At 37.8% G+C, this 14925-nt stretch overlaps 1 protein-coding gene and 1 long non-coding RNA gene across 2 annotated transcripts; one reads left to right on the forward strand and one right to left on the reverse strand.

Annotated features, from left to right (window-relative positions):
• Window positions 1–1211: 1211 nt before the first annotated feature.
• LOC125016313 lies at window positions 1212–5666 on the forward strand. The gene is made up of 3 exons (XR_007113673.1): window positions 1212–1903; window positions 3407–3492; window positions 4109–5666. It is a non-coding gene; the product is annotated as an uncharacterized LOC125016313 (long non-coding RNA).
• A 2986-nt stretch (window positions 5667–8652) lies between these two features.
• Window positions 8653–10578, reverse strand: LOC125016306 (urokinase plasminogen activator surface receptor-like). Its single transcript, XM_047598739.1, has 5 exons — window positions 10424–10578; window positions 10071–10190; window positions 9850–9996; window positions 9282–9392; window positions 8653–9178 (listed from the first exon to the last, which is right to left on the reverse strand). The coding sequence occupies exons 1-5, from the start codon at window positions 10467–10469 to the stop codon at window positions 8979–8981; spliced, it is 624 nt and encodes a 207-aa protein (XP_047454695.1). The 5' UTR covers window positions 10470–10578; the 3' UTR covers window positions 8653–8978.
• Between the last annotated feature and the right edge of the window lie 4347 nt (window positions 10579–14925).

The following is a 14925-nucleotide window of genomic DNA, read 5'->3' on the forward strand; positions in this document are numbered from 1 at the left end:
TCACCAATTGTTTTGTCTTTCATTCCAAGTCTTGTGTGTACGTAGTTACATCACCAATGTTTTTTTTTCTATGTTCCTAGGCTTCAGGGTACCTTAAATGTATAGTATACACTAATTCATTATTTTTTTAAATCTTCACAAAATAAAATATCACACACACATTAGACTACAGTGAGTAAAAATGTGACAGAAACAAAAAACGACCCGAAACTGCTTGGGATTCAGAGGGTTAATCAAGAAAACCTTGAAAAATAATACTAAAATCCCGATAGCAGAAGCAGTGACATCTCCCCTAAACGGTGACATCGGCTGTAGCATTGGCCGTGGCATCTCCGATGACAGTGGCATCGGCCGTGGCATCTCCCCTGACAGCGGCATCGGCCGTGGCATTACCCCTGACAGTGGCATCGGCTGTGGCATATCCCCTTACAGTGGCATTGGCCGCGGCATCTCCGATGACAGTGGCATTGGCCGTGCCATCGGCCGTGGCATCTCCCCTAAAACAGTGGCATCGGCCATGGCATCTGGGGATGCCACCGGAAATGTCACAGCTAGTTGCCAATGCCACGATGTGAGCTTGCTGTCTCTCCTCCTCCGACGCACCATGAGAGGCACGCCAGACCGCTTTTCTCCGTAAAAACGTTCTCTGGGCCTGGGAATAGATCCCACAAGTCTTCACGAGACAGGGTGCTCATCATTGTCTCTGTGATGTTTGCAGCTATGAAAACACTGGAAGACAAACATAGCAAGATGAAACAGTGCCCTAGAAATGAAACTGCATGGCACTATTTGAAGTTGACACTTCATTCAAATTAGGTACCTAGTGCAAACCAGCTCAGTATAGAAATGTAGATACCTCATTGGCTGCTGTTGTCATATAGACGTTACTAGTATAACTAGAGCTGCCACCAACTAAGAATTTTCCTAGTGACCAACAATTGTCATTTGTCGCCATTAGTTGACTAGTCTTCACAGTTTATGAATTTAGTGGGAACAAAATGGCGTTCAAGGCCCACAGTGCTGCTGGAATGTTAGCGGGTCACATGTGGAGCAGTGCCAGGAAGCAATTAGCTTTTCTTTTTTTTTTTTTTTTTTGCTTCAATTAGGCCTCTGAATTCGTTCATATATATATTGAACTATATATGATAAAGAATAATATTTGCATACATTACCCCTTAAAATCGACAATGAGACATCATCCAATTCTTCCATGCTTTTAGCTGACTTAGCTAGCTAGTTAGCTACACTAACGTTAGCTCGCCTCGCTGTATCTGTTCGGCTGCAACGATAACGTTACACAATAAACACTGAAAACACATTAAAAACGTCGAACATTCAATGGGTGTGCGATGTGAACTACAAATGATGAGCACTGGATACAGCGCTTTAATTTACCTGCAATGAAACAGTCAATCCTAGTTCAAATCCAAGTCGGTCCCATATAACGTTAGTTAACGCCCACACTCTCATTTGCAGCAGCTAGCTGGCGGGTGTAACCATAGTAACGAGTTTTTACGGCAGTCTTGCTCTACCGACCTGTGACCAGTTTACCTTCCTCGTGCCTGTGACATCTTTGCTTCCAACATGATCTGGCGTTGCTTCATACGCTACATATTTGTGGCACTGACTCTGAAACAACTTTTGAGTCACATTAACAACATGCACAATCGCAGCCCTGACTTTCGCGTCGTGTGCGGGATTGATGGCTGTCCAAGTGATTACAGGGTGTATAACTCATTCTACTATCACGTGAAGCGGACACACGCGCATCATCTTGTCCAAGTTCAAGCGGCAGAGGATGAAGGACGGTTTACCTGGAGTAGGGGAAAGGACAGCCGTAAACGACCAAACTTATGCAAGCCCTTTTGCTGAAGCGGAGGGCTCAAGCATCGTTATTCCAGCGGTAAGTCGTTAACGTTACACTAGTTGAAATTTAACGTAACATTTATTTAGGTCAACTGTGCCTGATCCAAGCACGTCCACTTAACATGCTTGTTTTTGTCAATGACAGGCTCAGGCTATTTTAAGATAAAGTAATAGCAGCGTTGGAAGTAATGCGTTACTGTAATTCCACTACATTTGTCAGTAACGAGTAATCGATCCAGTAGCGCAAATACAACTAGCCTGCTGAGATTTAAATCGGCTAACAGTTGGTTAATGGTTACATTTATGTTGACAAACGCAGCCTACCGCCCCACAGAGTGTCCACTTATGATCTAATGTCACCAGGCATTACATTACAGCGAGCATCAATTAACCTGCATTTGATTGCAAACAAATGAGACTCAGTCGTTACAAACTCACCTTGGCTGAACAGTGTAGTGGAGTGTATAGTAGATATGCTGGACTGCAGCTTTGTGTCTCTGCATCCTGCTGCAGCAGCAGCCCAGACAGTTTTTTACTCATCCATCCGCTGGTAAATGCATTCAAACTTAGTAGCAAGTCCCGTTAGTTAAAAATGGTAAACCAGTGTTGAAATACGTGTGGAAATCAGCAGGGTGAAAGCTAGTTAGCTCACAGAAGGTTTACATATGATGTGTTCAAGGTGGGCTCAGTAAAATGACTATTAGGCAAGTTAAATAAAATGTCATCATGATGTGTTCAAATGTGTAATTTCAAGAAAAATAAATTTAGGTACACTAAAATAATGGCAGTGTATCTGCACATTAATAAGAGAATTAATTCAAATATTTAGAAGTAACACAAAAGTCCCTTTTCTGACAACTGCTTACTTTTATATGCAGTAATTGGTAAATGAATTCACTCATTTGATTATTAGTTTAATCTGTTCAGTTTAATTATGCCATGCAGTTACCAGACTTCATTGAAAAAAAATCAGTAACGTTAATATTCGTCATTTAAACAACAAATTAAAAATTACAGGTTATCCTTCAACAGTTTGAATCAAGCATTGAGGCTGTAATATGTGTATTATTAGCTTATCATTCACAAAGTCACCTGCCAATAACTGGCAGGTGAGACATGTCTTCATGACACTGTGTGACAGGAAGTTGTCTCCTTATAGCTTACTGGAATACAAGCTCAGTTCGAAGGCCTTTAGTAATGTTAATTTACTGGCAAGAGAGCAAGTAAATGGATACAATTTAGTATGTGTGTCAATCCCAACACTCATGAAGTACAGATTTTTTCTGCTGCTGTCAAAGTCATTGTTTTTTTTGCAGTACTGTTTTGTTTTGTTGTCATTAGTTGTTTTTTTTGTTGTTATTTTACATACTCAAAATAAAGACACCAATCAGTAAAAATACACCAATCTTGTTCCTTTTTATAGGAAGAAATCTAGGTAGCTAGCTTACCCAGCTAGTTGTCAGATTGGCTAGTGGCACTACCTACAAATGCCAATATTTTCCCTGTTTTAGTATATATGTGTGTTGTTAATCTCTTTCAGAGTGGATTTCAAGAAGATGGAGAGGGTCGCATGAATGTTGACCTTTCTAAACATGCAACTGCATTTCTTCTTCAAGCCAGAGATAAGTATTTTATGCCATTGATTTTCTAATGAATTATATTTAATTTTTAGTGGCAAGCTTAAAAGCAATAAGCTTAAACTGTAGAATGACTTAGCCACTGTTCAGACCTGGCATCTTGGTTGATCCGATCACAGATGGACAGCTAAAGGTGTGTCAGAGAAACACCTGATATTAGAATGTGTCTCCACATGCTTCTTCAGTGATCACTTGTGATCGGATCTCTTCCCCGCTATATATGCAAATGGACACATACAGTACGTTTCTTACAAAATCTGCCCATCCACTATATTTGTTGAGAATGAGCTGAGAATAGAGACAACGTAATACACCCAACACTTACACTTTTATTTAGCACTGTCCACTTGTGATCCTATTGCTCAAAACACATTTTAAGTCCAAGTGTAAACAAGGTCTTAAAGCTGCAGAAGGCAATATTATTTCATGATATTTCATGTTTTACTGGAAATTGCCTATTTTGATTATTGCATGTCACTAACAATATGTAATTAAAGGGTTACTTTTTTAAAAAGGTGTCTGTGAGTTTGCATGTTGACTGCATTTTTATATGAATTTTATAATGTAGTATTTTTTTGTTTGTTTGTTTGTTTTCTACTCCCCAGAGAGCTGTTAACCAAATGGTGAGTGGAGTCCAGCAATATCAGGCCACATTATTGGAGCACCTAAAACAGCAAATGAGCAACATGATTGAGAGACATTCTGGGGACCTGGATCAACTGAAGAGTGATGCAATGGGGATATTTGACCAGTTTGTTGACCCTTTCTGTGAAATTGCTTCCACCCATTTGCAGGATAAGACCGTCAAAGAACTGTTAAAACCAGTTGAACCAGAGATTGTTGTCGCAAAACACACAGTGTGTTATGTCAAACATGGAGACTCCAGAGTTCTTACCATTAAAGACCATTGTTTTCATTATATACCGTTGGTGAAAAGTTTGGAGCAGCTGCTATCACATCCAAGAACAACAGCAATGATTGATGAGAGGCCACAGACATGCAAGGATGGATTTTTTTCATGATTTCATTGATGGGGAGATTTTTTAAGTCGCACCCACTGTTTTTGAAATTTCCCCAAGCATTGCAGTTGGTTTTATATACAGATGAAATTGAGCTATGCAATCCTCTTGGATCTCGGGCAAACAAAAACAAATTGTTATTGATTTATTACACCTTAGGTAACATCAACCCTAAATACAGATCAAAACTTGCTGCCATTCGTCTGCTTGCCATGATAAAATCAAAAGATCTTTCCCATTGTGGTAATGATGAGATATTTGAGAGGATTAACCATGACTTAACTGAGCTGTGTGATGGTGTCCAGGTTGTCACTGCAAATGGTGAGAGGACAATTTATGGGGCACTTATGGCATAAATAGGAGAAGCAAATTAACAGAATTTCCTCACTTTGATATAATCAATCAAACCCCGCAGGACATCATGCATGTCATTCTTGAAGGTGTTGCCCCATATGAAATCAAATGTGTTTTAAAGCAACTTGTGCTGTCAGGGCATATGGACTTAGACGCATTCAACAGTGCAATTATGTGTTTCCCTTATTCTCCTGTGGATGCAAGGGATAAGCCTTGCCCCATATCTGTCAATACACTTTCATCAAATGACAATAAATTGAAACAGTCAGCTGGGCAGATGCTGGTTTTGTTAAAGATCCTGCCATTTCTCATTGACAAAATTACACACACAAATGCTACTTAAGTTGTTAGAGATAGTCAGAATTCTGTTTTCACCCATTATTGCTCTCTCAACTCTTTCAAGGCTGAAGCTTTTAATAGAGCAACATTTAAAACATTTCAAACAACTGTTTCCAGATGCAAATATTATACCTAAACAGCATTACTTGCTGCATCTTCCTTCTCAGATTAAGGCACTTGGTCCTACAGTGAGGCACATCTGTATGCGCTTTGAGTCAAAGCATTGCTTTTTTTAAGCAGTGGCCTTTGAAAAGTAGTTTTAAAAATATCTGTAAGTCTCTTGTGAAGCTCAACCAACTTTATGAATGTAGTCAGAATGTGCATGAGAAACATCCGATTTGTTCAAGTGAAGTTGACATGGGCCCAGCCTCTGAGGTGAAAAATGTTCACTATGTAGAAGGAAAGATTAAAGACTTCTTAGGAATAGAGCACGTTGAACACACAGATTCAGTACAGTGGATGATGCAACATGGAGATAAGTATACATGTGGAAAATCTCAATTTCTAATGTCATCAATGATAATCCAGAGTTTGCACTTGTGAAAAACATTTATATTTTAAATGCGTCAGTGTATTGTTTTGAATGCCAACCTCTCTCTCTACAGTTGGGTGGAATGATCATTATTTAGCTGACGAGGTAGAAGTTCCCGACCTCGCTCAAGCCAATATTTTCATGGATGCTGAAAAGCTTGTTGATTATACACCATACTACTATGTAAGCTTCAATAATAGCAAGTACATTCCACTTATGATCTCACAGACATCATCAAACATCATTCTTGAGTCTATATTGAGTGTGGGTATTTGGGCGTTTTGTTTTTTTGTTTTTTTTTTAAGCACTGACAAACACTGTAATTGATGACAGCATTTATTTTTACTTGTTCCTTTTGGAATAATGTGGTGCATGTCGAGAGTGCAACATAGCAGAGAAGGAAACATAATTCCAGCTTTTGCCTCTGTCTTTTTTTTCCATGTCACATGGACGTGGTTAGATGGAAATGTAAGAAAAATAGCCACACTGTGCTGTGCATTGTGAGTTGTTGTGAGGTGGGCATGTTGACCTGTAGTTTTCAATAAAGCAGATTTGTTGTCTTAATTCAAGTTAAGTCTATTTCTTTAAACAAGACAATTCATCTTTTACAAATAACACAGCAGCTTAAAAACCTTATGACATGTCAAAAATGCTTGTTTCATCTGAGATATGACTCAAAAGAAGATGTTTTCAAGACAGTTTCACTTAACAAGATATTCAAGATGCACTGTCTAAAAACAAGCTCCGTTATCTCACTTAAATATTGCTCTTTAGGTGATTTTGTCTTATATTAAGTGTGATGAGATATTTTGACTAGAAATTCAAAAAGTATACTTAGCAAGATTTTGAGTTTTTGCAGTGTGGCTCAAAGCATGAACACATCCAATTTAACACATAAACTCAGATAATAATTTCAGTATTTAAAAAGTGTTTTAAAAGTGAGTTATATGTATATACACGACTAGATACAAATAATAAAAAAACAGGCTCAATGATCTGTGCACAAGATGCAGAGAAAATGTAATAACAGCAGTAAATACTAGAGCACAATTCTACTGAAAGTCCTCCTTGTGGATTGCAAATCATACCCTCCACCCACATTTCAGAAGGACATTTCTGAAAAGGATTTGTGCATTTGTGCCAAAGGTGGTAAAACTCTCCATCAACAAGATAACTTAGACTGAAGTTAATCAGTCAGCTAACAAGGTACATGGAGTCTGTCAGTTGACTAAACTGCTGACTTGTTCATCTGTCGGTTGCTGACACCCAGTGGATGTGGGTGGACATGTTACATCCGTCACATCCAAGTCTTCCCTTTGTGAGCTGTCAGTTCATTTGTTATTTCTTTCCATGTTTTGATGAATTTTACTTTAAGGTTAATTTATTCTTAACATCTCTCTCTCCATGTCTCCTATTTTGGACTTTAAGGCTTTTATCAATAACACTCTCTCTAATCACAGTCAGTGTGTATTCAGCTATAACTGTCACAACTCTGAGTCTCAACATCTCACTTCTGAACCAGCATCCTGCTACCAGTGAACGGATTGACGGCACATTCAACCACCTTCAACACAGACACAGGGAGAACATGCAAACTCCACCCAGAAAGGCCCGAGCTGAACCCGGACCTTCTCACTGGGAGGCTTCGGTGCTAACCACCGAGCCGCTGTGCCACCCCGTTAGGGAAATTTAACAGAATCGTTTTAAAACAAAGGGAACTGAAATATATATTGTAATTCAGCACTAAACAATCTGCGCAGCACTGCTGCACTACGGTTGTGTTATACATGAAGCTTGCAGTGGGACAAATAATTGTACTTGTTAAGCATTTTAATAAAAAAAAAAAACACAGTAATTGCTCATTTCATCTCTTGTTTGCATTGTTTATGATTCTAAGTTCTAACTTTTAGTTTCACTTGTTTGGAAGTGAGTGGAAGAGCTGCTTGTTACACAAAGTCTCCACTAGATGGGGGTAAACTGTTGTTTCTAGATTCTCTCTTCTCAAATAAAAGTCTATCCACACCACTTTCAAGCAGTGAGTGATTCAAGGTCAGGTTGGCTGATGCAAATTCAACTTGATGTTTGTAAACTTTGTGCAAATAAATTTTAACAGATGCACCACAATCATTTGACTTTGTTGTCCTCTTGCTTTGAATCCAGATCATTTTCTTGTCACACACTGGGTTTTAAATTCATTGTTCAGTCAGTTGAAATCACAGCTATGTGACAGTAACTCCAGAAGACATTTATTTTATCTGTTTATTTAAAAAGGACAAACACAGAGAGACACTGTCAATTATTGAAGCAATTGCAATAAAAAACATTTATTAACTTACAAAGTCAAATGGTTGCAGAATTAAATTAAATATGAAAATGACTCAAATAATATTTTAAAGAACAAAATGGATGTAACCTAAAACCTGTGTTTCTCAGGCAGATCTATAACTCAGGAGACACAGCTGTAATCGTGGTCTGTTTCTGTTTCTGGTTTTGTATGAGGAAGTTTTTCATCTCTCAGGCAGCTCAAAATGTGCTGCTCACACCACACATGTGGATGCAGGTGCACACACTGGTGAGGCAACAAAAGATATAAATATAATTACTGATGCAAGCAAGTTAATCACTGAATCCAATGTAGGGCCCTTCTGTACTTCTACCAAGTCTGAGTCTGACCTGGACCGTGATGACCTCTTTGACAGGCTCTTGTGGTTCAACCTGAAACAGTACATGTCACGTTGTCTGATGCTGAGCTTCACTCTGGTTCACCAGATGATAACGGACATTTGAGCTGTTAAATCATTGGGGCCTTGTCATGAGTAAAAGGGTAATAACGATCCATACTGCATAGGGTTTAATTATAGTAAATATCCACTATAGTTATACAATAACATGTCAGAAAACTCAGTGTTTTTAGATTAGATTTTATTTAGTTTGACACTGGAACCCAGAACAAAAACTGTAAGTGAATATCATTTTTTTTTTTTTTTTTTTTACTTTGTTTTATTCTTTTAATCACAATCATATGCAAATCAGTCGCTATTGTATTTGGAAACAAGACATGAACAACATTTAAAAAAGCAAGCTAGAAGCAGAAAATATTTTTATGTTTTCCCGTTGGTAAATAAACTTTCTACTTGTCACATATCACTTAAGGTCATGTGTGAGGCAGTAAGTGCTACGAGTCTACACAGTGATGTGAAGCAGATCTGGGCAGTGATTCTTCTTTCTCCATCAGCTCAGAACCAAAGAGATCAGTGGTGCCACCAGCAGCATGAGGCCAGCACTTGTACTGCTGGCACTGTTGCAGTAGTCGCCCTGACAGCAGCTCATATCTACTCCAGTTAATCCCATAATCTGTGCAAGTTCCTTGTTTGTGCAGATTACCTTGGAGGCGCAGCCCTTCACAGTCACCTTTTGGCCACCTGTACTCACTGAGAGAAAGACAATTGTGTGGGCGAGATTTTATTACTTGAATCACTAAAGTCTTCTTATTCTACATATAGAAGATGAAATTTAATACAAAAGTCATGCTACCTGTTGCTGAGATGCAGTGGTCCTCATTCCCCTCACAGTTTAGAGTTTTGGTGCATGTTTGTCCGTCACAAGTGAAGCACTTCCTGCCATTTGGATTGGTTTTACTGGGCTCTGTGAAATATATATTATTTTAAACAATTTATTTAATAATTTTATCATTCAAACTAAATGAGATATATAATTCAAATCTCTATATCACTGATTAGTTTATCTGATAATAATATTTTAATATTTTCTCTGATGATTTTGACATGCAGGATTTTTTTTATTATTCTTACAGTATGTACTCAAGAGGATCTTTAGGCTTTGAACTAATATTAACAGCAGTGAAGATTCACACATTACATGTACATGCCAATGGGCTAACTCAATTAAAGATGGCGATAGGCAGAAAAGTAATTTTAGTCCTAGAATTTGAGTCTTATTTCTCTAACAGTATCTGCTCAACATATTTAGTAAAATCAGACTCTTCACATTTAAACAGCTTTTGCTCATGCAACAAAATGCCAGTGTCAACAAAACTATCTTTCAGTGGTGCAGGAAATACAAAGGGCATTGTATAATTTACCTGGGACACGTTGGGTGTTGCAGAGGTCAGAGCTACAACACTTGCTGGCAACTACAGTTCTGGAGACTCCAAAGTTGAGTGAGTGCTCTCCACACTCCTCAGACACAGCACATGATTTTCCAGTGATGTCCGCAAGTTTTGAACCACCTGCAATGAAACAGGAGTCACTGTAAACTGGACCAGTGTCAAGAAGAAATAAGAAGAAGTACAAAACACCATACCTGCATAAGACATAACTCTTAGTGCAGCACACTGATTCTTCTCTGAAGGACATTGTGTTGTTGTCTCAGTGCAGGTTCCAGTCACTCCTGGTGTGCACTCATAACATCTCAGAGTAAAGGCTGATGACACATAAAATGTTGACATAAAAAGGAGTTAAATGTCTTCAAAGCATGAACACACCTGTTTTAGAGATATAAAATATAAGCAATGCTTAAAAAGTATAAAAAGAGGCTGAATCATCAGTGCAAAAGATACAGAGATTCAAGAAGATCAGCAGTAAATACTAAAATTACAGTATTTATTTTCTTAAACATCAAAAAGTTAAAAAACAAACAAACAGAATAAAACTTACCTTCAGGGAGAAGCACAATCCCAAGGACCAGAGTGAGGAGATACATGTTGTGATGGTGAGGTACAAGTGAGTTTTAGTTTGATGTCTTCCGGGTTTAAATAGTTCTCATGAGAAGGGGCTGGCTTCAGCCTTCAAACCACACCTCCATCATTCAAGAATCCAAAAATCCTTGAAGATTCTCTGAAAACTGCATCAAAAATTTAAATTCATTTTAGTTGTTCTCTTTTGAAGAATTTTGAAAACAAAATCAGAAATACACAATTCTCTTCTTCCTCATTCTGTATTTTAATGAATATACGTGAATACTTCACATGTAGTCAGTTACTTTTTAAAAAGTTTAATTTGATGTTTGTTAAAAATCTCCACTGCCAAATTAGAAAATCAAGTCCTACATCTCATGGTTACACTCTTGTTGAGGCTCTTTGTCAAAATCTATGCATAAAAGCTGAATTATGTTACTTTACAGTGTGAATCGATTGCTTGATCAGTGTATAAAATGTCACAAAATAGTTAAAAATTGTTTTTACAATTGGCATGAATTCATGCCACATAAATCTATTCCCCTAAACTAAATAGCTGTACTTTTTCAGCTCTAACATGATGGTTAGATGGTTAGTTTAATGCACAGATGGTTGTCTGTCACACCTCAGTTTCATTTCCTCAGAATTTGGAAGCCAGTTCAAACAAGGACACTGTATGAACATGTTCCTTTTGGTTTCACAATCAACGTCCACGTGAGTTTTATTTCTGAATAAATGAAAGTTATTTTCATTAATATTTTAAAGATAATAAAAATAACCTGACCAGGTAATTATATTTGCTGTTAACCTTTAAGTCATGTTATAAAAATTAGGTGCATACTGTGTTTCAGATGTTTCAATCCTATGATGTTTATGTGAGTTCTGTCTTAAAAATTAGGATAATACTGTGGCCCAGATGTGTTTTGACAATGTGTTTCTATTTTCTGTATGTTGGGGAGGCACTTCCTTTTCCCTAGCGTTGTTGCTTAAGCCGGGAGTTAAAGTTCTGTTTAGTATGCAAAAGCAGGACGTCTAGCTCAGGTGTGAGCGTCAGAGACGGGTCAAGAGGTGACAGATGAGTGGATTCTCTGCTTAGAGTTCAAAAGAGAATGGTGCAACATGTAATAGTGCTATTTAGGGAAGGTGTCTGTTAACAATAAGGAGGTGTCTGGGACAGCCCATTAAAAGTGGACAAAAACCAACAGTTAAAGCTCCACTGGGAGCCTTTTCTCTGTAACCCCTCGTTGTGTGTTGCACTGTTAAACACTCCTTCTTGTACAAGAATAATAAATTCAAGTTAAACTTTGATGCTTCGAATCCAATCTTCTTTATTGAAGGGTCACTCTAAAAGAAATTCTCACAACAAGTAATTTCTTAATACCAGACCTTACGTACATTTTGTGGCGGGCAATGGGGGAAAAGCATCTCTTGCTGATAACTCTCTGACAGGCTAACTGTGAGGGAGTGGCCAAACACACCAAACTGATATTGATAAGTGATCAAATTCAAATAATATTGCATGTTTTTGACCAAGTTGGAGAGCTCTCTTCCTTGTTATTGTATGTACACTACCAGTCAAAAGTTTGGACGTATTTGTTGTTATAGAGGATGGCGACATCTTTGGGCTGTGAACATTGATTTCCTTTAATTCGTATATTGAGTAATTCCAAATGTCGTAGCTGACGCTGCGATGAGTTTGACTCCCTGTTAAGCATGATAATAATAAACACAGAAATTTCTCATTTCATCTCTTGTTTGCATTGTTTATGATTCTAAGTTCTAACTTTTAGTTTCATGTGTTTGGAAGTTGCAGTCTGCTGCTGAGTGGAAGAGCTGCTTGTTACACAAAGTCTCTACTAGATGGGGGTAAACTGTTGCTTCTTGATTCTCTCTTCTCAAATAAAAGTCTATCCACACCACTTTCAAGCAGTGAGTGATTCAAGGTCAGGTTGGCTGATGCAAATTCAACTTGATGTTTGTAAACTTTGTGCAAATACATTTTTACAGATGCACCACAATCATTTGACTTTTTTGTCCTCTTGCTTTGAATCCAGATCATTTTCTCGTCACACACTGGGTTTTAAATTCATTGTTCAGTCAGTTGAAATCACAGCTATGTGACAGTAACTCCAGAAGACATTTATTTTATCTGTTTATTTAAAAAGGACAAATATAGAGAGACACTGTCAATTATTGAAGCAACTGCAATAAAAACATGTATTAACTTACAAAGTCAAATGGTTGCAGAATTAAATTATATATGAAAATGACTCAAATAATATTTTAAAGAACAAAATGGATGTAACCCAAAACCTGTGTTTCTCAGGCAGATCTATAACTCAGGAGACACAGCTGTAATCGTGGTCTGTTTCTGTTTCTGGTTTTGTATGAGGAAGTTTTTCATCTCTCAGGCAGCTCAAAATGTGCTGCTCACACCACACATGTAGATGCAGGTTCACACACTGGTGAGGCAACAAAAGATATATATATAATAACTGATGCATGTCACACCTCAGTTTCATTTCCTCAAAATTTGGAAGCCAGTTCAAAGAAGGACACTGTATGAACATGTTCCTTTTGGTTTCACAATCAACGTCCACGTGAGTTTTATTTATGAATAAATGAAAGTTATTTTCATTAATATTTTAAAGATAATAAAAATAACCTGACCAGGTAATTATATTTGCTGTTAACCTTTAAGTCATGTTATAAAAATTAGGTGCATACTGTGTTTCAGATGTTTCAATCCTATGATGTTTATGTGAGTTCTGTCTTAAAAATTAGGATAATACTGTGGCCCAGATGTGTTTTGACAATGTGTTTCTATTTTCTGTATGTTGGGGAGGCACTTCCTTTTCCCTAGCGTTGTTGCTTAAGCCGGGAGTTAAAGTTCTGTTTAGTATGCAAAAGCAGGACGTCTAGCTCAGGTGTGAGCGTCAGAGACGGGTCAAGAGGTGACAGATGAGTGGATTCTCTGCTTAGAGTTCAAAAGAGAATGGTGCAACATGTAATAGTGCTATTTAGGGAAGGTGTCTGTTAACAATAAGGAGGTGTCTGGGACAGCCCATTAAAAGTGGACAAAAACCAACAGTTAAAGCTCCACTGGGAGCCTTTTCTCTGTAACCCCTCGTTGTGTGTTGCACTGTTAAACACTCCTTCTTGTACAAGAATAATAAATTCAAGTTAAACTTTGATGCTTCGAATCCAATCTTCTTTATTGAGGGGTCACTCTAAAAGAAATTCTCACAACAAGTAATTTCTTAATACCAGACCTTACATACATTTTGTGGCGGGCAATGGGGGAAAAGCATCTCTTGCTGATTACTCTCTGACAGGCTAACTGTGAGGGAGTGGCCAAACACACCAAACTGATATTGATAAGTGATCAAATTCAAATAATATTGCATGTTTTTGACCAAGTTGGAGAGCTCTCTTCCTTGTTATTGTATGTACACTACCAGTCAAAAGTTTGGACGTATTTGTTGTTATAGAGGATGGCGACATCTTTGGGCTGTGAACATTTATTACCTTTAATTCGTATATTGAGTAATTCCAAATGTCGTAGCTGACGCTGCGATGAGTTTGACTCCCTGTTAAGCATGATAATAATAAACACAGAAATTGCTCATTTCATCTCTTGTTTGCATTGTTTATGATTCTAAGTTCTAACTTTTAGTTTCACGTGTTTGGAAGTTGCAGTCTGCTGCTGAGTGGAAGAGCTGCCTGTTACACAAAGTCTCCACTAGATGGGGGTAAACTGTTGCTTCTTGATTCTCTCTTCTCAAATAAAAGTCTATCCACACCACTTTCAAGCAGTGAGTGATTCAAGGTCAGGTTGGCTGATGCAAATTCAACTTGATGTTTGTAAACTTTGTGCAAATACATTTTTACAGATGCACCACAATCATTTGACTTTGTTGTCCTCTTGCTTTGAATCCAGATCATTTTCTTGTCACACACTGGGTTTTAAATTCATTGTTCAGTCAGTTGAAATCACAGCTATGTGACAGTAACTCCAGCAGACATTTATTTTATCTGTTTATTTAAAAAGGACAAATATAGAGAGACACTGTCAATTATTGAAGCAACTGCAATAAAAACATGTATTAACTTACAAAGTCAAATGGTTGCAGAATTAAATTAAATATGAAAATGACTCAAATAATATTTTAAAGAACAAAATGGACGTAACCTAAAACCTGTGTTTCTCAGGCAGATCTATAACTCAGGAGACACAGCTGTAACCGTGGTCTGTTTCTGTTTCTGGTTTTGTATGAGGAAGTTTTTCATCTCTCAGGCAGCTCAAAATGTGCTGCTCACACCACACATGTAGATGCAGGTTCACACACTGGTGAGGCAACAAAAGATATAAATATAATTACTGATGTATCTATTTTTGTGTTTAATTCAGCAAGTTAATCACTGAATCCCATGTAGGGCCCTTCTGTACTTCTACCAAGTCTGAGTCTGACCTGGACCGTG

Source organism: Mugil cephalus, chromosome 11 (genome assembly GCF_022458985.1).
Source record: "Mugil cephalus isolate CIBA_MC_2020 chromosome 11, CIBA_Mcephalus_1.1, whole genome shotgun sequence".
Taxonomy (NCBI): domain Eukaryota; kingdom Metazoa; phylum Chordata; class Actinopteri; order Mugiliformes; family Mugilidae; genus Mugil; species Mugil cephalus.